At 41.7% G+C, this 23,979-nt stretch overlaps 1 protein-coding gene across 2 annotated transcripts; it reads left to right on the top strand.

Moving 5' to 3' along the window:
- Positions 1-5,956: 5,956 nt before the first annotated feature.
- On the top strand, positions 5,957-22,097 carry ISOC1 (isochorismatase domain containing 1). Of its 2 annotated transcripts, none has more exons than XM_063320736.1 (5): positions 5,957-6,489; positions 15,882-16,001; positions 16,173-16,376; positions 16,764-16,880; positions 17,668-20,602. In XM_063320736.1, exons 1-5 carry the CDS (start codon positions 6,193-6,195, stop codon positions 17,716-17,718), a joined length of 789 nt encoding a protein of 262 aa, XP_063176806.1. In that variant the 5' UTR covers positions 5,957-6,192; the 3' UTR covers positions 17,719-20,602. The 2 variants fall into 2 exon arrangements, with proteins under 2 accessions (XP_063176806.1, XP_063176805.1); XM_063320735.1 differs by lacking the exon at positions 17,668-20,602 and adding an exon at positions 20,610-22,097 and having other exon boundaries at positions 6,035-6,489.
- Positions 22,098-23,979: the final 1,882 nt, after the last annotated feature.

Here is a 23,979-nt window from a genome sequence, read left to right as displayed (position 1 = left end):
ATTATTAATATTGGTAGAAAAGTGAGGACTACCATATCTGAAAAAAGATCTAAAATATTTTATTTTCACATATCACAGAGAAAACAATAATAAGATTATTCAGTGAGTAAGCTCTTTATATTTCTTTATCTTTTATATTTATGTATTTTATCAATATGGTTACTGTTGTTACCTTTTACTATCCTGTTCCAACTGCTGTTGTACATGAAAGGAATTTAGGGTAGCAAAATACAGCCTAAGTGACATGGTATTGAATTGATTATTAGCAGCGGAGCTTTAAAATACCTATTAATCTTCAAAATCAGATGGTGGCAGAGATTTGTCCCAATAGTATGCTTTTTACTTTGAGGTATCATTATGTAGTGGGCAATCTTAAAAATAAAGAAATAAAGTAGTCTGATAATTCTTGATAAAAGGGGCAACATGGGCAGATGATATTAGAAGTAAAGCCAAAAACATTGTCAGTATTAACCCATTTCCAAACCTTGCAAGGAAGCAAAACTGACCAGGCGAAGAGTGCTTTATTCTTCCGGGAAATTCTAGGAGCTCTTTGCCAATCACACCTATTTCCATCCATACTCCTGCAAAAACCTGTCTGTCACTCGAACATGCAGCACCAACACAGTCACAAGCTGATTAGCTCCCATTCGGGCAACGCTTGGGTTGTGTGATCTCAGGATCAGTTTGACACCCAGAATGCCCAAAGACTCCACTGCTCCATACACAGATTACCACTACAGGTAACTGCAGCAGAAACATAGACTTCTCTTAAAAAGGGTTTTGTGTGATGTCAATACAATGTTCCCGCAGATGAGATAAATGGAAGTGGCTGTGCCAAGTATGGGGTGCGGAGGCAAGTCCACACTGCAGTTGGCACGACTCTGAAGTGCAAAGTACGCACCTGAAAAGTCCTTCCCCCCCCACACAGTATCAGCAGAATTACCACAGAGCCAGCGCGAGGGACACTATCTCAGGTATGTAGCATGGATAGCAAGCAAACCTGGCTGTAAGCCCAGTGTCAAGGGTAGCTTTAAACCACAATGCAGATCTAGCCAGATATACTAAAGTCAACAGAGACTGGAGCTGGGACTGCAAAGCCAGGACTGCAAAACCAAGCGATCTGTGCCAAGCTGCATGATAACGTGGTTACATTGCTACAACAAGGTAGCTTAATACAGGTTTGCAGAAAAAATGCAAGATCTAACAAAGGTTTTTGTGGCAACGCTATTGCTTTAACAATGTAATCTGTGACATGCCCTCATAGGGAATAAAAACAGTAATTTGGACATGAGATGAAAATAATTCTGAAATATCACAGGGGAACTGAGTAACTGAAATAATAGAAAATCAATGAAACTGCAGAGAAAGGCAGTGTATTTATGCAGTTTATGAAGTGTAGTAGTATGGCTGTTCCCTTTTCCTTGACTTCCTATTGCAGATGTATAAATTTCAGGCAGTTGCTATGCCAAAGAGGATTTTGAACTATAAGAAATCTGTCTGCTCTCTCCAATTTTTAAGTTGCCTGCTCAATTTGGACTTTCAAAGCACAAAACTGTTAACTGCAGGACATGCCTCACCATTCACATTTTTCTTACTGATATAGAGGGCATCACCAGAGCAGTAAATATTTTTCTCTAGGGCTTACTCTAGATATGATTTTACTGTAATTTTCAATGGAGTACTTTGGGGAGTATATAATTTTAGTAGATTCAGTACCACATCGTGTTTCATTCTACAGATGACAACCATATAATAGGCTTTCAGGCAGACTGAAATAAACAAGTAAAATGAATCAGGCAGAAAATAAACTTCTGAAACATTAAACTGAGAAACTAAAAAGCCCTTGTCCAAAAGTTAGAATACTGAATTGGTTTTGTCTCATAAAAATGTAAATTCTTTTATCTTTACATACTAAGAAGCTTACATTTTAATGCCCTGAATTCCAACCTTCAATCTGAAACCTAAGGCATACCTCTTTTTTTAAAGTGGACATAGCATGAGCTTCCATCTCTCTCACCTTATCCATCCTAGCTCTTGATGGTCAAGTGCTCCTTAACTGCTGAAAACAAACAAACAAACAAAAAAATGCTTTCCAGAAGCTACAGATCAGATGACCTTCTTCAGTTCTCCTGCAGGAAAGGAAGGCCCATGTGGCAGGCAGAGCCTCGTGTCTGAGCAGAATGGACTTGTTAGTAGGAACACTAGATATGGACAGAAATTTTCCAGAACTGGGCTAAGGAAATTTAGCCTTCACCTAAAATCTTCGATACTTCAGTAGTTTTCAACAAATTTCTTTATAGTGTGGTGTTGTGTGTACCACCCAAGAGGCATATTCGCTGTGATTATATACCCTTTTTATGACTTTGGCAGATACTGAGCAAGTGTGAGATTGGCAGCACCTTAAAAAAAACATGGTTGGAGATTAGTAACACTGACTTTCTAGTAGAAGTTACATTTTTCTTTGCTGTGTATGAGGACTGATCACACATTACTTGCAATGTGAAGTGCTGAAGAGATGCATTACAAGGGTTCTTACGCGCTTCTGCTGTTCAAACTGGGTAATAAGTAAATCTTTGTTTCAGGCCGACGTAATGTCGATCAATGGATATTTTCCCTGTGTAGTGCATCATAACCTCTTTTCTTTCTGTGAAGCAAAAAATGTTATGCTGGATTTTCTAGGTGGGCTAGAGCCTTGTATTTGTGATGATGCCATACCTCTGCAACTTAGTTAAACGCAGCCTCATCTGCCGCTGCCACAGGAGCTGTATGATTAAAAGACACATGAAAGGTCAGTGAATCTAACATATCCGGTTGGTGATACTTGCAAAGTGTCCCTTCCCGACTTTGTATCTCAGTTGGGAGAGGAAAAATTCAGAGCCTGAGATCTGCTTCCATCAGAACTGTCTTCCTCTATGAGACAGTACCATCCAAGCACAGGCAGCTACTCAAAAAGACTTAAGTGCTTTCAGAAGAAAAATTAAACTACATGTGAAAGGACTGATTGTGGAGTTGCTGGGGGAAGAGAGAGAATTCAAAATGCAAAAGCATCCAAGGCAGTACAGTGTGATATGGATGGAGTTAAGATGCAGATAAAGGCCAAGGCTAGGTGTCACTTGGTAAGGACAGATGGATTGCATGTTAAAGAAAGCAGCTATTAGCCTTTACCTTCATACGTGAGCAGGGATCTCGTGGTTGTGCTCCTCTTCCTGCAAGGCCTTGGAAAGGGAGGGAGGGAGGAAGGGAGGGAGAAGCAGACCCCACTCTCCACATCTTCGTTCGTCCCCCTGCTTGTTCCTTGACCCGAGATAGAGAGGGGTCCATGGTCAGCTGTGGTAGAGGAGCCCCTCCTGGTCCAGATTTTGGATGAATCTGAGTACTGTTTCCTTGCCATGGCAAAAAACTAACCCTGTTGGCAAAAAAAAATTCTGTTATTTAAATAAGCTTGAATATGGCCAACTTACCAAAACATCAGTTATGTATTCTGCATAATAACTGAGTAATTTGTATTCAAATTTATTCATTGTAGACAGCAATTGTAGAAAGGTAGGAACTTGCTATGGCATATTTTGTTAATACAGATAGCCCTATCTTGCTATAATGGAAAAAGGAAGCCCATTTAAGACACCATTAATCAACAAAACCACTACCCATGCTATGTTTTAAAAATATATTGAATTTTAGGACTGCACTTAATTAAATAAAGTACAAATTAGGAACTGGAAACCAATTTAAGTCACAGAAAATAAACAGAATTTGCTGAGTATTCAATTTGTCACCTTTTCTTTTACAAAACTGGAACTGATTCAAGGCAGCTAATAACTGGGCCATAAAACTGTTCACCCTGTATGCCTCCACTGTAACAGCCTTAATGACCAGCTGTATTCATAAATTAAATCAGCAGAATGGTAAGCATGGACAAATAATTTAAAAAAGCCCTGACCCCTGGCTGCTGGCTATTTTTATAGCTGGCAGGTAGAACGGAGTTGTATATGCTTCACTGAAGCCTCTTATATATGTATATCTAGAGGTGAAAATTGCTTTTTTTCCCAGAGAAATATTGTCACACACAGTACAGGACCAAATGTTTAAACAGAACACAGATGGACGAGGTATCTTTCATTTTCACTCTTTAAAAAGTATTTTTAATCACAGAGGTCTCAGTTAGGCTGAATACAATCAGATTAACATTCCCTCCTTTGGAAAGAAGGTGCAAACTCTGTATGAACCCACCGAACTCACTGGCAGTAAAAGAAGGCAGAATCAATGTATATTTGACTTGCAACTGAATCCTTTTAAAAACTTACTTTGTGTAATTTCTGCTTAGACACAGTAAAATTTGCATGTTTTCCCTGTAATGCACAGAAGCCATTGCACATTTGCTTCTTGAGTAGTGTATAAAATAGTCTGCTTCACTGCCTAGTGAGTATATAAGTGTGCAAATATATAATTGTGAAAGGGTCCTTACGTTTGCCATTTTTAAATCAACTCATATCAGCAATGTGTTTTCTGAAAAAAAAATCTACTGAAAATATAACATAGTCATTTAACGTAACAGCGCCAAGTTTCTGACATCAGTAAAGCACAAGAACAACTCTGAGCTTCAGCTTGTCGGTATTTAGCCAGGCAGACGTTCATTAACCTTGGTAATGGTGCCACTGCATTGGATAGCGCGTGAAAACACCCACTGGGTTTTGTCAGAAAGTATTTTCTTTCTACAAGTGTTAACACACTACTCAGATCCTTTCCCCCAAGCACACTGAATTGCAACAGAGTATCTGGCAATTATGGGAAAAATCAGGGCAACATTTCCCAGCTGCCTCCTGGCAAAGGAAAAAAAATAAAGTTAATGAATCTGGAAATTTTGTGGAGAACATGAAGCTGGGAAGGATAAAATCATAGAATGGTTTGGGTTAGAAGGGACCTTAGAGATCAACTAGCTCCAACTCCCTGCCATGGGCAGGGACACCTCTCACTAGACCAGGCTGCTCAAAGCCCCATCCAGCCTGGCCTTGAACACTTCCAGGGATGGGGCATTGACAACTTGCCTGGGCAACCTGTTCCAGTGCCTCACCACCCTCACTGTAAAGAATTTCTTCCTGATAGCTAATCTAAATCTACCCTCTCCCAGTTTAAAACCATTACCCCTCATCCTATTGCTACACTCCCTCATAAGGAGTCCCTCCCCATCTTTCCTGTAGGTCCCCTTTAAGCACTGGAAGGCCGCTATAAGGTCTCCCCAGAGCCTTCTCTTCTCCAGGCTGAACAACCCCAGTTCTCTCAGCCTGTCCTCATAGGTGAGGTGCTCCAGCCCTCTGATCATCCGTTCTGGCCCTCCGCTGGACCTGCTCCAACCGGTCTATGTCCTTCTTGTGCTGAGGTAAATGTGGGGGTACCTCATACCCTGCTCACTTTTCCCCACCTGTGGATGCAACCGCAGGTTCCGAGCGCCGGCGCTGCAGCAGCTCAGGCACCTCGACTTTCTGAAGAAAGTTTCCTGTGAAACTCAACAACCGGTTTTGGTACCGGCAGAGCAAACAGCCCTTTCCCCACCTAGATCTAAGGCCGGGCTGGATCGGGCTTGAAAGAAACCGGGCACCTCCCAGCTCCATCAACAGGTTCCTCCCCCGCTTCCGCGGGGCGCCCGTCCCCGCCGCGGACCGGGCCGGCGCCCGGTAGCCCCCCTCCAGCCCGCCCCCGGCCAGCCGCACCGTCGCGGCCGCCTTCCCGCCTCGGCGCGCCGCTCCCCGCCCGACGGGGCGCCGCGGCTGCCGGGCCCCGGCCACTGCGAGGGACGAGCTGCCCACCGCCGCCCGCCGGAGGTGCCCTTTGCCTCCCGGCCCTCTCCAGCGGACGCGGGCTCTCCCCGTCGGCCCGGGAGAGGGCAGACGTTTGGGTGAGAGGCGGCTCCTCCCGCCGCCCGCACGAGGGGGAGGCACCCGCCCTCCCAGGAGGAGCGGCGGCGGCGGGAGAGCCGGTGCCCGCCCAGCGGAGGCGCCCCAGCGGCGCGCCCACCCCCGAGGGTTCGCGGGGCAGGGCCGGGCCCCATGGCGAGGAGGAGGAGCGGGAGCAGCCGCAGCCGGGATTGGGGGCCGCCGGCGCCGCCCGCCCGGCCGAGGGGAGGAGGCGGCGGGAGGAGGAGCGGCGGTGCGGCCCGCAGCGAGCTGGCTGGGCTCGGCGCGGCTGCCCCTGAAGATGGCGGCGGCGGAGGCGGCGGCTCCGGGCGGCGGGGGCTGCCCGCCGGCGGGCGGCGGCTCGGTGCCCGTCCTCTTCTGCTTCTCCGTCTTCGCACGGCCCTCCAGCGTGCCCCACGGCGCCGGCTACGAGCTGCTCATCCAGAAGTTCCTCAGCCTCTACGGAGACCAGATAGACATGCACCGCAAGTTCGTGGTGCAGCTCTTCGCCGAGGAGTGGAGCCAATACATCGACCTGCCCAAGGGCTTCCTGGTCAGCGAGCGCTGCAAACTGCGCCTGGTGCCGCTGCAGATACAGGTGAGAGCCGGCGGCGGGGCAGCGCCGGCCGCCACAGGTGTGTGTGCGTGCGGGGCGGAGGGGGGGGCAGCCCCGTACCGCCGCCGGCTGCGGCTGCCCCCGCACCTTTCTGGGGAGAAGCGGCGGCCGGGGGGGCCCGGAGCGGGCGGGAGCCGCGGGCCCAGCCCCGCAAACCCGCCTCGGCTTTATTTCTCGCTGGAAACTTTTGTTTTGCGGAAGGAGGTGCGCTCCGCATCGCAGGCGTTTGGTCGCCGGGCTTTGCCTGCGGTGGGTCGGAACTTGCTTGGCTCCCTGAATGGGGAAATAGACCTGTGGCGGAAAGAATCAACACTCCAGCTTTAAAGCGGGCGGCTGGTGCTTCCCGGCCCTGCCCGGGGGTAACGCTGCTCGGTTGAAGCTCGAAGGGTGCCGGTAAAGGGGGTTCGTCCAGAGCTCGGTCTCATGGCTCGTAGGTCCCTAGGATTTCTGTGTCCCTTCTTGCCCCAAAAAGCTCTTCTACGGAGTGGTAGGGGTCAGAAGGGACCTTTGTAGATCATCCAGTCCAACCTCCCTGCCAAAGCGGGTTTGCCGTCCAGTTTACACATTTGTAACCCACTAGTTTTGTGGCCATAAACCAGGGAACCAGACTGCCAGACAGATACAGTACGTGTGTTTCATACTAAGATATCTTTATGCACACTGGAGATTTGTGCCAGTTGTGCTGTAGTAGTTGCACTCGGAGCAAAATTGCTTTTTCCTTTCTCCAGCATCAAGGAAATCAACTTTTTTAAAAAAAAGAGAAAGAAAGAAAATAAAATACATAGCTATTGCCTTAATTCAGTACGTTCTCCTTAATTTATAATTAAGAAGTTTTAGTTTGTTGAGCCAACGTTACTCATAATAGTGCTCATCTTCTCTTTATGTTTCCCGAAACAGCCTAATTCACACTGTTTGTAAACTCAGCTTAATCATAGTGTCTTGAACCCATAAACTCTCAAGGTGGCCTCTTTAACTTAGACTGTACATCAAGATACCTTTGAAGTCTTTGTCCTTTCCTTAACCCTATGTACGGAAGGAGTGGTTAAGAAGACCAAACTAGTTTAGTAACTGATTTTGTTATTTTCTTATTCATTTTGTCATTTGTCACTCATCATATTTGGTTTAATACCTTTCGGCTTTGATTTAAAACCTTTCGGCTTTGTCTGTTGGAAACAGAATGGATGTGGGCACAGCCAGAGAAACTGGAAAGGACAGCCTGTCCAGCTTGCAAAAAGAGTTGGTATGGGTGTCATTTTAAAAACGTAATTTGTGTAGTCTCTGCATGGTACAGTGGTGCAGGTCAGAGTTTTGTTTCTTATTTGTGTATGCAGATTGCTGCTCTGAAAAGACTCTCTTGCAGATGGCTTCTGCACTGACACTGTAAATGCAGACTGAGCATTTGTAGCAGGACGTCTCTCAGTGTAAAAGGTCAGTGTTGAGACATGGAAGGATACGTCATTCCCTGGGCGCAGATGCACTATGCAGCTTTAACTGACTGCAGGGATTCAGGATGAACCAGTATTTAATGCATTAATTGCCTAATTGATTAGCTGCTTTCACCGATACTGGTGGCAATTCTGTGACAATCGCAACTGTTGATACGAAAAGGATGGCACTTGTGTATTATTTTAGTTGCCTCCTTGATGTGCTTCAGCAGCTGAGAATGAGCTGGAGACATCACAATGATATCAGTCAGCTTGCCTTAAGCCACCGGCAGGTGCTCAGAGATCACTTGTTTGGGGAACATTTGGTCTGATGCAGTCACAGCTGCGCTTTTTAAGACCTTTAGGGTATACAGATGGGAAAATTATACTTTCTTTCCGTGTGTTGATTCATCCACTGTTGTGTGCCCTTTTTCCTGTCCCCCCAATGTTTTATCTATTGTTACACATGACATAAGTTTGTCAACTCTACATGTGGCATACAGTCAGTTGAAATAATACCATTTTGAACGTGTCTTGCAAGAGGGACAGCCTTTGGTCACTGATGTGATTAGACTTGCATATTTGGAAAGATATGTTTGGTTTAATATTAAGATTGACAGACACTAGCATCCATATTCCTAGACAATAATTTGGGTATTTTTATGTGCGTGCTTTATAAAAATATATGTATGCTTTTAGTTATGGATGGCATTTTAACTCCTAGGGCAGTAGCGCCCTGGACTCTGGAACAATATCCCCCTGGTTTGATTCCTGTGCAGACCTGTCATGGAAGGATGCCTTTTGTTGCAGTAGCTCGAGAAGAGTCAGCACCAAATGGTGTTTTACTGGGATCTTCCAATTTCCTGTGCATGCAGTTGAGGGGGGCAGCAACCTCATGGAGAAATCAACATATGCTTCTGCCCTCGGAAAGCCGCTCCACGCAGCAGAATTCAAGGCTCGATCTGTACAGGGACATTTGCTCTCCAGTCATATTTGTGCCTTTTAATACTTATATACATGGATTTGTTTGGTTTAGACGTCCTGGCACAAAACCGCCACTGAACTTTTAGTGGCCACCCCAGTGTTAGTCGGGCTGGTGGGACACAGTAAACCCCAATGGTCTGGCTGCTGCTCTTGAAGCTCCTCAGCCACAGACTTGGTGGGACTTTCCATTTGGGCTCTCCCAACTGGTGACGAGGGCATATGCTTGCAACTCAAGGGACTGAGTACTAGCAGAAAGGAGCCATCTGCTTTCCATGGATTTTAAGTGCTTTAAAAAGTTTTAACAGAATAATATTTACATTCGTGGCAGGGAAATGCAGGAACACTTTAACCTCCTCTAGCTCTAAATGCAGTTAAATAGTGCTGCTAAAACTAAAACTGTTGTGTTTTGCTGTAACTGTTGTAGTTGACTTTGGAGGAGAGAAGCAGTAAGGAAAAACACTTCGGAAATATCAGAAGCCAAAACAGCTATGCTTATTACAGCCGTGTAATAGAGGAGATCAGGCGGCATTCGAATATATGCCCGAGAGAGGCTATTTCACAGTTGCTGTCATAACTTCAAGGTGACTTCTCTTCAGCAGTACTTGTACTCTGTATTTACAAACTTGTAACCTTAAGATGCTGGAGCTAAAAGGGTAAAATTATTACTCTACTTCAGGGTGTTTTTTGAAAAGACACATTGAGGTCTCAGGCGTATATTTCTTGCAGAAAGCTGATTGCAGAATGGTACTTAATTGTTGCTGAAAGGTAAGGTAAATAAAATAGAACTATTTATACACAGATTTTCACTCATCTTACACATACTGAATATTGCTACGTTCAGATGCTTTGGAAATAGAGGTAATATTAACTCCGGAGCCTAAGTCCGTTTTCTGGAGACTGGGAAAAGCCGAAGCATAAATTGCAGGATGAGAGGCAGGTGAGGGGAGTTGTTTTTTTGGTTTTTTCTCAAAAGGTGCAATTATAAATTCTGACACATTAGTGCTACAATTAAATACGTTTCTAAATAAATAAATTTTAAAAAACCATCACTTAGAACCTTAAAGAAGGACAACAAAGGACTGAAAATATTGAGAGAGGTTTCTTCAAATCCAGACTCCTTGTTTGTGTGTCTTTACTCTGCAGCAAGCATTTTGATCATTTTGGATTTTGATGAAGAATTTTATACTGTCTTAATTATATGAACATCATGTGCTTATCTAACTAAATCTGTCCTTTTTAAATACTGCATTGCATATAAAAGACTGCAGTTTGGCTTAGCATAAAATAAATATTTATGTTCTTAAGTTGAAGCACTTGTAACCTATTTTTCCCTTGAAATACATTAAACTGAATTCTTCTTTTTTTTTTTCCTTTAAAAGATAAGCAGCAAAGTAAAACTGAATCTTACGGATTTCCTTCTAGAAATAAAGGAGAAGAAAATATGATAGCCAGCTTGTTTTCGTTGTTGTCTTTTTCTGCCATCCTTGAAATACCAAGGCTGCAAGGTCCTCTGCTCTGCCCTTTTAGTGGGTAACCTTGGCAAGAGATTTATGAGGTGACTACTGATGTCACATGGGATTATTTCTCTGCTTCCATTTTCTTGTTCATTACAATACTGGGAGAAAGTTGCATTTTGTACATGTAATGGTTCCTTGAAGTTTGAACAGGGAAAGTACAGATAAAGAGCCAGTATATAAGAATATTTTTGTAAAGCTGCTTCTGTAATTACAGTACTTCATTACAGTCACATTTTGTATGATTAATAATAATCAGCAGAGATGAAACAGATGTGAAAAAACACCTGTCCTTTCCCACCTAGGCCTTTTCTAGAGTAGGATTTAAAGCTGTATGTAACTCGTGACAGCATACCTTTAAATCCTGGTCTGGACGAGGTCCTAGAGATGACTTCTCTAGCTGGGTAGATGAGCTGCATCAGGTTACGTGTCCATCCAAGGTACCTATTCTGATGGTGCTGTGGATAACTTCCAGCTGGAGGGAAGAAAGTCCTAACTGAGAGAGGTGAAGCTAAACAAATGGAAGAGCTTATCTACTGGGGGGGGTAACTTCAGGTGATTTGGGGCTGGTTGGTTGGGTTTTTTTTTCCTTTTAATTTGTTTAATGATATCTTGGCTGGGTAGACATTACGTTCAGGGTGGATTCAGACAGGTACCGTGTGGCTGCATTGTCTCACCATCCTTGTCCAACCTGCTTCTCCTCGGAGCGAAAGCAAACAGGCCCAGGGTTTGATGTCTGGGTGTAGTTTTGCCCCAACCCCAGCTCACCGGTGGGGCGCGGTTCTGGAGCGGTGCCGATGGTAGTGGTTTTCACCGTCAGGGCTTGTGTGAGATGGAGATGTCCTGTGTCCCCGATGTGGTGTGGCTGAGGAAGGGGAGGATGGCTTTGAGAGTGAGTGGTAGGATTTACATGGCATATTGATGAACCAGTAAACAGAAACTTTCCTTTGTACGTAGCAGATACTTCTGTGAATTTATTTATGGACTGCATTAGCTGCTATTTATGAAACTTAATTTCAAACTGCTTTCTGCTGTGCTCGGTCCTCCCTACATCTGCTATTACAAGTAACACTGGCAAGTGTTGATTTTTTGGTCTTGCCATCTATTTCTTCTGGTTTCTTCTTGTTCTGCCATGTGTTGCGTGGTTCGAATCAGACTGCAAATGAATCAGAAATAAATATGAAAATCAATATAGGAATTATTTGTGTTAGATTTTGTAAAAGCTTTTATTCAGCAAATACATACTTGACCAAACTTTATTTTAGAGCACCACTGGTGTCAAACTGAAGGCATAAATTGAGTCATATTGATAATAGAGGAAAGCATATATAAGGCTTTTGCTCCAGCTCCCTGTGATGTTTATCATAAACGCATGGGATTATGGATTCAGTGGAAGTCTGTAATGAGGGTGTTCCCTGGCTGGAAAGGCAGTCAGTTTTCTTCTGTGCTTCGCTGTCAAATTGAAATAATATTCAATTGTACTTTGTAAGATCTGTTCCAAATCCACTGTTTATAAATATTCCGTCACCCATGTCATTGGCGAAACGTAGGGCAAATACTGTTTTGGTAGAAGGTGCCAAGCTGGGAGGAGCTGCAAGCATCTGAGAGCACAAAATTCAGCCTTTTCGTGACAGGGTGGAGAAGCAAGGTGAAATAAGATGCAGTTCAAATTGGAAGCAACAAAAGCAGAAATAATTCCTACGCTAAGGTAAAAATAATCAGCTATGCAAATAAAAGATGAGGGTGAGTTCAAGGGATGATTTTGAGGTTAAAATGCACCTCAGCATTTTAAGTATCATAAATTATGGAAAGAGCAAATAGAGTAGTGGAAAGTACAAATTGAACACAGCTTGCGAGGGCTATGAATTGACCAATGTTCTCTGAGGCTCTACTAGTGCTGACAATTATTATGGGCAGAGAAATACTACTGTTATAGTACTATTGGGTGCCTCGCTGTTGAATGCAATTTGAAAAGCACCCCAGGGAGGGCAACGAAAATGATTTGAGTTGTAGGAGGAAAGATTGAAAGTATTAGATATGTTTTAGAATAAGGGAGGGGAGGGGAATGACTAAAGGGAAACCAGATCTGAGTCTTGAGGTATGGTAATAGGCATTCGTGCATGGTTACGCGTGTCAAGGAAGGTGGTAATGTTCTTGTATTTCAAATCCACCATGAACAGAACTGGAAATAATGCTCTTAAATGGCAACAAAGTAACTATGGGTGAGAAGACAGTGCAAGGTAAAGATAACAGAGCTGTGTCATGAATTGTATAAGAGCTCTGTAAATTGTGTATTGTTGATGGGTCGGACCAGATACATATCTGTGATGAGTATTTGTGTTTGGTTGATCCTTGTGTAGAGGCAGAATAGGCAGCTTCTTGAAGACCTTCCTAGGCTATTCATTCTTGTTTTCTGTGCTAAGGATGGTCGTGCCATACACTGCCTTGGCATAGGAAGGTGTATGCCAAGGCAGTAGACTTAACTCCACGTAGATCACTCTACAATCAATGATGGTTTGCAGTAGTTCAAAATGATCTTAACAAAAAAAAAAAACAAAACCAAAAAAAGCACAGTGGAATGATTTATAGAAGAAAATAATGGTCTTTGCTTGTCATATAAATGCCAAGACAAAATGACACCTTTTCTGAGTAGGAGGCACACTTACAAATATTGTCTATTCCAGTTACTCTATTTTTGCTGCTGGGTGGTAGGAAAGTTAAACTTCATGATTGACTGCTCTGATGGTAGTAAGTGCCAGAGTCAGAATGGATCACAGTAGGTGCTCGCTGTGGTGTTGAATTGTACATAAGTTCTTCCCACCAGCTGGCTTCTGCATTGTTGAAGCACGTAGATGGATAGTGTTCAAGAACAAGGCAGTTATTCAATATTTAATTTTATTTTCAAGCATTCTTGGTCCCAGACCTCATTTGCTACATGGTGTAGAATTGCAGAAGTGTCGTATGGGAGAGATACTTGTATGGGAGAGATATCAAGGGACTGCCTTTCCTAACTTTATGCAAAGCCAATTCTCGATCAAATCAGCAGTGGCTTTGCTGAATGCTGAAAATCTCTAAGGATGGAGATCCTACCACGCGTGCAGCTGTACCTTCCTAGTGAAAAAGATTTCCCTGATGTCTGTTGTGATGCTGTTCCTGTGGCATCAGTGGGTCCTGTGTTAGAGCATCTGCTTTACGGTTGTTACTGCATTTGCTTTTGTAACTGCTTTTACTAATAGTATTGCCACTTTGCCCATGAGGACTGGAGGAACTGCAGTTATTTGGCACAAGTGGTGTACTGAATCTCAGAGGTGTGGGAATTTAGCATTTACAGTTATAATGCACAAGTAATTTTCACAGCAGTTTGAACAGGCCATTCTGTGTGGTTGAGCGTGGTCATTACTGTAGGTTTTTCAGCCTTGGAGATCAAAAGTGTTTTACTCAGGGAACGTGATGAATCAATGAAAGATTTGGGACTGATATTTAAAGATTCCTGATTCCCATGTGGCGAGTTGACCTTGGCTGGCCACCAGGTGCCCACCAAGCTGCTCCATCACTCCCCCCCTCGACGGGACTAGGAGAGAAAATATGACAAAAAGCTCATGAACAGCATCACTTCCAGCTTCTCTACCTCCTTCCCGCAAGTGGTGCAAGGGGACAGAGAATGGGGATTGTGGTCAGTTCGTAACACTTCGTCTCTGCCACTCTTTCCTCCTCGCACTCTTTCTCTGCTCCAGCGTGGGGTCCCACACACAGGAGACAGTCATTCATGAACTTCTTCAATGTGGGTCCTTCCCACAGGCTGCAGTCCTTCAGAAACTGCTCCAGCATGAGTCCTTTCCATGGGGTACAGTCGTTCAGGAGTGGATTGCTCTAGCGTGGGTCCTTGTGGGGTCACAAGTACTGCCAGAATACCTGCTCCAGCGTGGGCTTCTTATGGGATCACAGCCTCCTTCAGGCACCCACCTGCTCCAGTGTGGGGTCCTCCACAGGCTGCAGGTGGACATCTGCTCCACTGTGGATATTGATGGGTTGCAGGGGGACAGCCTGCCTCACCATGGTCTTCACCATGGGTGCAGGGGAATCTCTGCTCTGGTGCTTCTAGCACCTCCTCCCTCTCCTTCTTACTCAGCTTGGTGTCTGCAGAGTTGTTTCTCTCACATGTTCTCACTCCTCTCTCCCAGCTGCTGTTGCACGGTGGTTACCCTTTCTTAAATATGTTATCTTAAATACGTTATCACAGTAGACACCACCACCATTGCTGGGGCTTTGGTCAGCAGCGGATCCGTCTTGGAGCCAGCTGGTACTGACTGTCTGACATCGGGCTGCTTCTGGCATCTTCTCGCAAAAGTGTGACCCGTGCAGCCTCCTCGCACTACCAAAACCTTGTGCCGTAAACAAAATATATCCCTGCTCTTCCAAAATGTACTATTTTACAGGTTTTATAACTTTGTTTTAGTTTAAAACATCACAACCTCAATTTGCAAAAAATGAAGTGTATACAATTAATGTCTACTTCCCAGAGGCAGTTTATTCAATTTGATTTATCAGTCTGCTGAAAAGCTCCTGAACAGATGCAATTTCCCTTCAATTGCCTTACAACTAAATTATAGTATGTAGCTGCTTCTTTCTTTCCCTGTAGCCTCAAGCTGAAGCCTTCTCCTTTGCTTCTCCAGGTAGTGCAAGTACTTTTATACAAATACAAAGCACTCTTTCAAAGAGTGAGAAAATGCAATCTTTGATTTCTTTTTTCTTACACACACACTCCCCCCCCCTTCTGCTCTACTCTGTAGCCTGTAGGAGGGAAACTGGGAGATTTTTTCTATCATTAAAATGTATTCAGTTCAGTTTCTGGTCATAATACTGACAAGCTTCTCTGCTTTTGTTCTAGCCTTTGGACTTTCATCAGACTTGTGCTAAAAGATGTCATGGATGAAACAAACTGACTACACAATGAAACTGTTGAAAATATGTGTACATACAATATTGAAAACCAGTGGAAGTCTGAATTTTTTAAAACTTTAATTTATCCTGATTTTATGTCACTACCAAGAGCTGTAGATTTAAAAAAGAATTTGAGGAATGTAATTTTGCTGTTGGTACTTTTTGTTACTTCTTTTTTTTTTTTTAACAGTACTTTAGGCAGTATGCTCTTCCACTCCCCTTCAGGGTTCAGAAGTTTCTATGTACATTTACTTGTGTCTCCCACCTAATAAATCTTGGTTACCTATTGATGACTGTGCTACAACGCTTAGGATCAGCTGTTCATTTGAATTTAGAAACATACTGAAATCAGGCTTGAAAAACTTGTATCCTATTTTCACTTAAATGAACACAAATCTGTTACCTGGCAGAGGTGTTGCAGAATCTTTCTTACTCTGCTGCTTTTCTGAAAGGGTCTTCACTGCCATGGAAAACATTTTTTTTTTTTTTTTTTTTTTTTTTTTTTTTCCAGATGACTACTTTGGGCAACCTGACACCCTCAAGCACTGTGTTTTTCTGTTGTGATATGCAAGAGCGATTCCGGCCTGCCATCAAGTACTTCGGGGATATCATCAGTGTGGGCCAACGACTGGTATGGTTTTTGCTTTTTTTCTTGTAGCAAGTTTTGCTCACACACATAAATTATTATTTTATATACAGCCAGTTTACTGGTTATTTAGTTTCATGTAATAACAAAATCTTTACTATTATCATTCTTTAACAATTTCTTTTCTTGTTCGATTTCCTCCCTGCCCCCTTGCAGCTCCAAGGTGCACGGCTCTTAGGAATTCCAGTTATTGTAACTGAACAGTATCCCAAAGGTCTTGGCAACACTGTGCAAGAAATTGATTTAACAGGAGCTAAACTTGTGCTTCCCAAAACAAAATTTTCAATGGTGTTGCCAGAAGTCGAAGCAGCATTAGCAGAAATCCCTGGAGTCCGCAGTGTTGTCCTGTTTGGAGTAGAAGTATGTGCCTTACCATTCTTGTTCTGTTTTATGGTAATGTCTGTTGCCTGCAATAGTATTAAGCATTGCTTTCTGTAATTTAAAAAAAAAAGTCAATTTATACTGCTTAGAGCTCAGATACCCTCTACAGGTTAAATTATTCTTGCGTTACTTGTCTTTCATATTATCTCATAATAAAATTTGAAATGAGATATGTCTAAACTGCAGGCTCTTGTCTCAAGCTTCGTTGGCATTTAAAACCCACATTGAGTTCCCTAGTAATGTCAGGGTAGAAAAATACATGTTTGAACCCTAATTAATTATGCAGTCTAATTTGGCATTGTGCTACTCATGTTTTATAATAATGGTTTGATGGTGGGTTTTTTGCTATTGATTTCTTCCCTGTAGACTCATGTCTGCATCCAGCAAACAGCATTGGAATTAATTGGCAGAGGTCTGGAAGTTCATATTGTAGCTGATGCCACCTCATCAAGAAGTATGATGGACAGAATGTTTGCTCTCGAGGTAAGTTTCTTATTGAAGGCTTTGTCTACCTTGGGTCTCTATGTTAATTTCCCTGCTTATTGTAAGCTGACAAGGAATTTCTAAGGACAGTAAGCAGTGGACAAACATAGACTTGAGAAGAGGTGAATGCTCTGATTTTCAGAATAGTTTCCAGGATGGAGAAGGATTACTGCCTTATTTTTCCTCCCTAAATTATGGTTGAATATGTGGAACCCCGTTTGGGACAATTGAATTTTAAAAGTGATTTTTTTGTGCAGTCTAGATTACTCTGTATAACCATTAGCATTTCAGGATATTTTTGTATAGAGTGTTATCTGTACAGCAGAGCAAAAGTGCTACAGAACCTTTGATTTTGTTGTTCCAAGCAGTATTTGTGCTGCTGTTGAAATTCCTTGAAATGCAATGGAATATAATAGTAAGTGATCCCGTTCAAGGCTGCTTCTTGTATGTCTGTCCCTCCCTCTGCTCTTCCTTATCCTTTCGAATTAAAGCTTAATCTCAAGACTCTGTGATTATAGTAAAGATTTCCCCCACCCCCCTTCTAGGAGGTTAGTCTAACTAAATGTTGAGAAAATGGAGATAAATGTAACACAATTTAAAAGCATGTACAACTATGTGGTAGCAAATTCATGCAATTTTTTGTAGTGTACTCTAACTTGTTTACAGGCATAACTTGGAAATAAAAAAATGATATATATATTAAGTATTGTGATTTTTTTGCTTCATGTGCTAACAATTATTTGGAAATTGGAACTAATAACTACAGCATTTTATACATTTTTCATAGATTTGGAGAAGACTTCTAATTTCTTCTGTTTCTCATGAAAAAGAGAATTAAAGGCTAAAGGGAAATCACCAGCATATAGCGTTTGATGAAACCCATGACTTTGATTAAGTGAAAGCTTAATGTCATCTGTCACGTAAAGCACAGTGACGCACACAGAGTGCAGGAATGACTGAAATCATGGGCTTCCCAAGTCAACGTGGTACAGCAACAGTAATACACAAAACAAATATAGAAAAACTGAAATCTCTTTGCCTTATTGTGTACGTCTTTGTACATTTGATTGTCACTTATTCTATGTCTGCATGCATAGAAGTTGTTTCAGTGTAACGGGTTAAAGCAGCGAGTGCTTTTCTTCCTAGTCAAAAAAGTATCGATCATCTTAAAAGCGTGGTTGTTTGCAAAAGCTGTAATCCAGGCAAATAGGTCAGTTTTAGGTAACTTTTTAGCATGTCTTGGCAATGTTTTCTCATCAAGCACAAAGGAAATCTTTTGCTGTGGTCCTTTTAAGTATTCATCATTAAAATATGATTCGGGGAACATTTGCTGGCTTGCTGTGATGACCCAGACAGTTATATGGCAGTAACTCCTCCTCCTCCTCTGTGGCTGCATGTGGTGAGCTGAGGTTCATTGATCTGAGTTCCCTTGATCCTTCTCCGTACCTTTCTGGGAAGATGGGTGTAACATTTACTTTTTCCTAGTGATGCAGCCCTCTTCTGTTCACAGTGACCTTTCAAGGATGATACAGAGTGACCTTGCAGTGATAACAACTACCTTCCTCAGCAATCTCAAATAAATCCCATCTGGTCCCACCCATCCCTTCAGTTCTCCACATATCCACTCACATAGCATGTGTTTTGATGGCACTGGTGACAAACATGCAAATATCTGAACAGGTGTACTTAGGAAGTGCAGTTTGAATCAATTGACAGCCAAAGCTTTCACGTGTGCTTGCATGACCCAAAAGAGTTATTGTCTCCACTTCTGCTGTGTGCTTAAAAATCACACCACGCAAAAGCTTGCAAACAAAAAAACCCCAAAAAACAACCCACCCCAGAAACCAAAAAAAACCCTTAAAATTTCCACTGATTAAATAATTCAACGCAACTGGCCAAGGCTGTGGCTGTTCTTTATCTCTGCCCTATCTGATGAAGATGCCTTGTGTCACTGCTTGGTCGTGGATTGAGCCAGCTTAGTCTGTTCCTGCTGTTTTTCTTTTCTGTTCTACTTGTACCTGTAGTGTGGATGTAACACACGCTTGCTGCTTTCCTTTGTCTGAAAGACTTATGTTCTAAGAAAACTTTCACTTTCCTTGGAAAAGCATCCAGCACATGCTTCATTCCTACTAATCTCAATGCTATATAAATTATACTCTAATTCTAGGACTAAGTATAAGCCAATGCCAGCCTCTTTGACGTGTTATGGTATGTTTTGCTTCTAAAGAGAAGGTGTTGTCTTTTTTCAATCAATATTTCTCAGAAGGCAAGGTTCTTTTAACAGTCTGTTTTTTCTCTCATCCGTACTAGTTACAAGCAAAAAAAAATTGTATTCCTGGAGAAGTACATATTGAAAGCATTGCCATAATATTTCATTTTGATTTTCCCGTTTTTTTTTCTTTTGTATGTGGTTTAAACAAATATGTTGTTGTACAGAGCAGGAGAGCTGGGGAAGCTATCTGCTTTGTTTCAATTTAAGAATATCGCAAGGTTTGCTGCCATTATTGCAAGCAGGAAGCATCAACTTGCATAAATCTAGCCTAGTTAGTTTATCATTGTATAGACTGTAGTTACATATACTTTACTGTTCCCTTAAGATTAATAACTTTCCCTCAGCAATTGCTTTGTAATTGAACAACTAAAGAGCAGTGATCTATGTCTGCCCTAAAAAGTTTCAACCTTCTCTTTGCTTTAGTAATTACAACTGAAACCTGTCTGGAGGCATATGCATCTGTATTTTCTGCCTCTTGCCCTCCCTTGGCTCATTCAGGACCCCATTAGATTTGGTGGCACATGCAGCTGAGTAGAGGATGACAGAGGGAAAGCTGGATCCATGAAGAGTTTTGCTGCCAAAGCATCTGTACAGTTGTTGGGAGTGGGGGCAGGAAGTGGTCAGCCTTTTAAGTAAAGGTAACTTTGCTACGTAGGCAGCAACCACAGTCTTAAAAGTCCAAAAACTTTGCAGTAAGTCCTGTGGCTTGGGCTACATGAAGCATTGCTGTGTTTAGTTGTGCACTTACAAGATCTAGCAGGCCTCTTTCAGTTTTGCATTCTATGCAGCAAAGTTTTTCATTCTCTAGCCTCTGAGAACTAACTCTGGAGTTACTGAGGCTGTAATGAGCTGTTGGTTAAAAGGAGCTGCTGTTGTGCTGGTATGATTTATCAGGTCTGTAGAAGAGCTTTTTGTTCTGTCTCCTGCGATTATTAGTACTAGCACGCTGTGTAGTCCAAAGACCTAAGTACTTGTACGTAACAAACCCTGAAAGAGAAATTGTGACAATTAAATTTCTTGCTTAACGCCTTTAGCTTGGATGGACCTCGCTATTTTCTTTTTTCCCGGGCCTTTCAAATCTGCATGAGAGGGAAGAAAAGCTATCCTTGGGACCATGCAAGGGAAAAGTGTTGCTAGTAGAAGAGGGCATGTCTTCTACATATTAAGTCTGCTTATTAAATCTGAAAATCCCCCTAAAATGAGGAAAGAATCAAGTCAAAGTAGGAACCCTTATTTATAATCCAGGGCAGCCTTTTTCCTTAGTGAACTCTAAAAACAGTCACTTTCCATCCTAGCTTTATAAATGGCACTGCTAAAAAATGCTGGAATGGAATTGGCAATACTTATATTAATAGGAAATGTTTTTAAAAATACCATCCGTCTTTTGTAAAAAATGTGTACTCATTCACATTTGTGTGTATCTTACATTATTGTCTGTCTGCTCTTTTCTCTTTCAGCGTCTTGCTCGTACCGGAATTATAGTTACTACTAGCGAAGCTATATTGCTGCAGTTGGTAGCTGATAAAGAACACCCAAAATTCAAAGAAATCCAAAATCTTATTAAAGCGAGTGCCCCTGAGTCAGGGCTCCTTTCCAAAGTTTAAAGAGGATGTGGAGGAAGTGGATCTCGTTGTCATCTTTAAGGAGGAAGGAAAGCTGTAAGCGCACATGTACACCTTCTTTCACTCAAAGCTTGGTAGAAGTGTAAAATTAAAAATTGACATACTTGTGCTTGCCTTAGCAAAATTGTCTGGTTATACATCTGGGTGCCAGTATGTTCTGTTTAGTTACAGCTGTCAGAGGCTTTGGGTACAGTAGGACCCTTTTGTTGTCAAATTTCCGTATTTATTTAAAAATCAGAAATTAACAGAGGTGCCTGCTAGTCTATACTATACATGGATTGTAACAGCTCCAAAAAGTGCATATTTCTGTGACACCTCTTGATTGTGCACTTTGTAAAAGTGTTCTGTGACATTCTGTTTTACTTTTGTATTAATAGAAGATAATTACATATTGGGTAAATGTGATGCGATACGCTTTAATGTTCTATGTAAATGAAGTATTTTAATAGGGCGTAAGTTAAAACCAATAGATATATGGATTACCTGTGCGCTTTTGTTCTCTAGGATGAAATTTAAGCGCTTTGCTTCATAGACAAGACACATAGATCAAGCAGCAGCTGATGTTTGGTTGCTCTAGGTAGCTGAAGCCTGCATTATGACTTTTGATTATTCTGAAATTGACTGCCCAACCGTGTACTTCACTGACGTGTACACAAACAGGAAACTGTCATTTAATATGTTCTTTATAAACAACTGTTGTAAAGTTCTTCAGAACTAGCAGAAGATTACTGAAACTACGTAAATTGGCAATGCTAAGGATGTTAAAGAACAAAAGCTTTTCAGCTTTGAATGCTGAATCTACTACTATATTTAGATTTATTTGGTTTGGGTTTTTTTACCCCATTTTAGTTAGGTTGAATAATTCCATTTGATTTACTCATTAGGCCAAGCGAGCTCTGAAAGAAACCTCAGCTTCTCTAGGTTTTTGCGCCTTTCCTGTGGGCTGCAGATGAGTGGAGTTTGAATGGAACCTGGCCTAAAAGCATTCTTCAGAAGAACAGCATCTTTAACTTCATGATATATATTTTTTTCTATTTAGAACCAATCTTTTAACACATGATTGTTCGTAAAGGCACCTGCTTCATGTTCCAGTGGTTTAGACAATGTTGTATAAAGTTTACAGTGTGACTGAGACATTTATTTTTTTAAAAGAGTACTAGAATATGTCATACTGAACACTGATCTTTTTGGTAGAAAACCAATTAGAGTACATGTATTGTTTTAAATTGCTTATTTTCCCCACAAGATGGCTCTAAAAAAATTGTTTCAGAGAGTTATAACCTTTATATGTTCAAAACAAATAAAATGTTAACATTTGCTGTCTCTCTTATGCTTGTGGTATTTATTGACGAGCAAACCCTGAAAGCTGTGTTTGCCATGGACCTTATTCTGTTTTGTGCAGCTGTGGAATTTCTATAGATGTCATGGGAATTTTGTGTAAAGATCAAGGGTGCATAATGTCTAGTAATTCTTCTCTTCGGCATCTAGTTACAATGTCATTTAGTGCTCCAAAATACGAAGAATGAATGTTATGCTTCACGTTGGAGGCAGGGAGGCGAGTTGAGTTGAAGAACCATTGTGCTGTATCACTGACCTACTTTTTACCTTCTTTTCTGCTATATTAATCACGTTGCCTAGCAGTATAAAGTCTGCTTATATAAATCAACAGCTGTGAGCAAAAATACTATAAATTTCTTATGAAATAATGGTTTTATTGCCTTGTTACCTTTATGTGTTAATGGTACCTAGAGTTAGTAATAGAAGGAAAAATGATAACAGGTTTTTACACATGTTTATTTTTGGAAAAACATCAATTTCCTCAATAACAAATAGGTGGTTTTTAAGAGATAATTGTATTTGTTACTAGAAATTTACCATTCTTATACAAATACAAGTTGGAGGACAGCTGTCACAAGTTCCTTTGCACACAGTCCTTTCCTAACTATGGTTTTTACCACAAGGGGAATCGTTTGGTAGCAAGATGGCACTAGAGGAGAATCTATAAAATACACTGGTGTTCTCTGTGATTTTTTTTTATTATTATTATTATTTTGGTATTTGCATAGCCTTCTCTGGCAAACTAGATTTTTGTCAAGGTCCTCAATTTGTGGGTTTTTCCATAAGCTAAAAAAATAATGCAGAAATACGCAGTGAGCTCTTAGATGTGAATTTAGGGGCAGAATGATTGAAGTCTTTCTCCTTCATTAGATGGGTATGTTAATCAGTATCATATTTCAGGTGAGATTCTAAGAGTGTTTATTTAAAAAGAATAGAAAAAGTGTTGCTGTATTTCTCTTACATAAAGTAAGTTTATTTCTCTCTTCAGGAGAGAATCCCCTTTGCTTCTTCACGCTCTAACTCACCTGTATTTGCTGTTCTCTGACAAGTGGGTGTTCCCACGCAGTAGAACAGCAGAACTGAGCTGCGTGAGAAGAGTCTGCACGCTGTTGCATTATCTAGTGTAAGTACTCTTTTGACCCACAAGGATATGAAATAAATTAATGAAATAACACAGAGGAGAATTGCTTAGGGATATACTCCGGTGATTGTGAAGAAACCTAATTCATCTCTGTCTAAGTGCTAAGCTGTCCTTTATTTGAAGGCTTTACCACAGCTATGGCTAAGCAGCAAGATTGTCACCTGCTGTAGGTGGCTTCAGCGTCATTTCTCTTTCCTTGGGGAAGCAGAACGACAGTCCTTGATGGAGAAGGCTGGTTTATTTTCCTCAGTAGGTGTTCTGCTTCTCTGTAAAGTTGCTGATGTGTTGTTAGCTTGGCTGGAATAGCTGGTGTATAAATTCTACACCAAGTATCATAGTAAGCATGTGCGTGATTAGTTTTTCCTCTGCTAAACCCTTACAAAGATGAGTGCTTTTTTTCTTATTTTTATCTTATTTTTCTCATTTCTCGTCAGCTTACATTTTTGAGTTTAAAATATGATCCTGTCTATTCACAGAACCGTGGTCCTTTTATTACTTTTCCACCTGTATGATAACTTTTTGTGAACTAAAACAAGCAAGGTCTCCAGTACCCTTTGCAAAACCTGAAAACAGAGAATGAATTAAAAAAATCAGCTCTTGCTAGCCAACGTTTTCTGTTATAGTCATCACAAATGGCTGGAGAAGAGATGTTGTGGGATGTGGGACTGCTCCACCATAATTTCTGCACTTGCCTGACAGTAGTTCTCAAGTAAATGTCCACTTAAA

This window comes from Chroicocephalus ridibundus, chromosome Z, assembly GCF_963924245.1.
Source record: "Chroicocephalus ridibundus chromosome Z, bChrRid1.1, whole genome shotgun sequence".
Classification (NCBI taxonomy): domain Eukaryota; kingdom Metazoa; phylum Chordata; class Aves; order Charadriiformes; family Laridae; genus Chroicocephalus; species Chroicocephalus ridibundus.
This window is presented reverse-complemented; position numbering and strand designations above follow the sequence as displayed.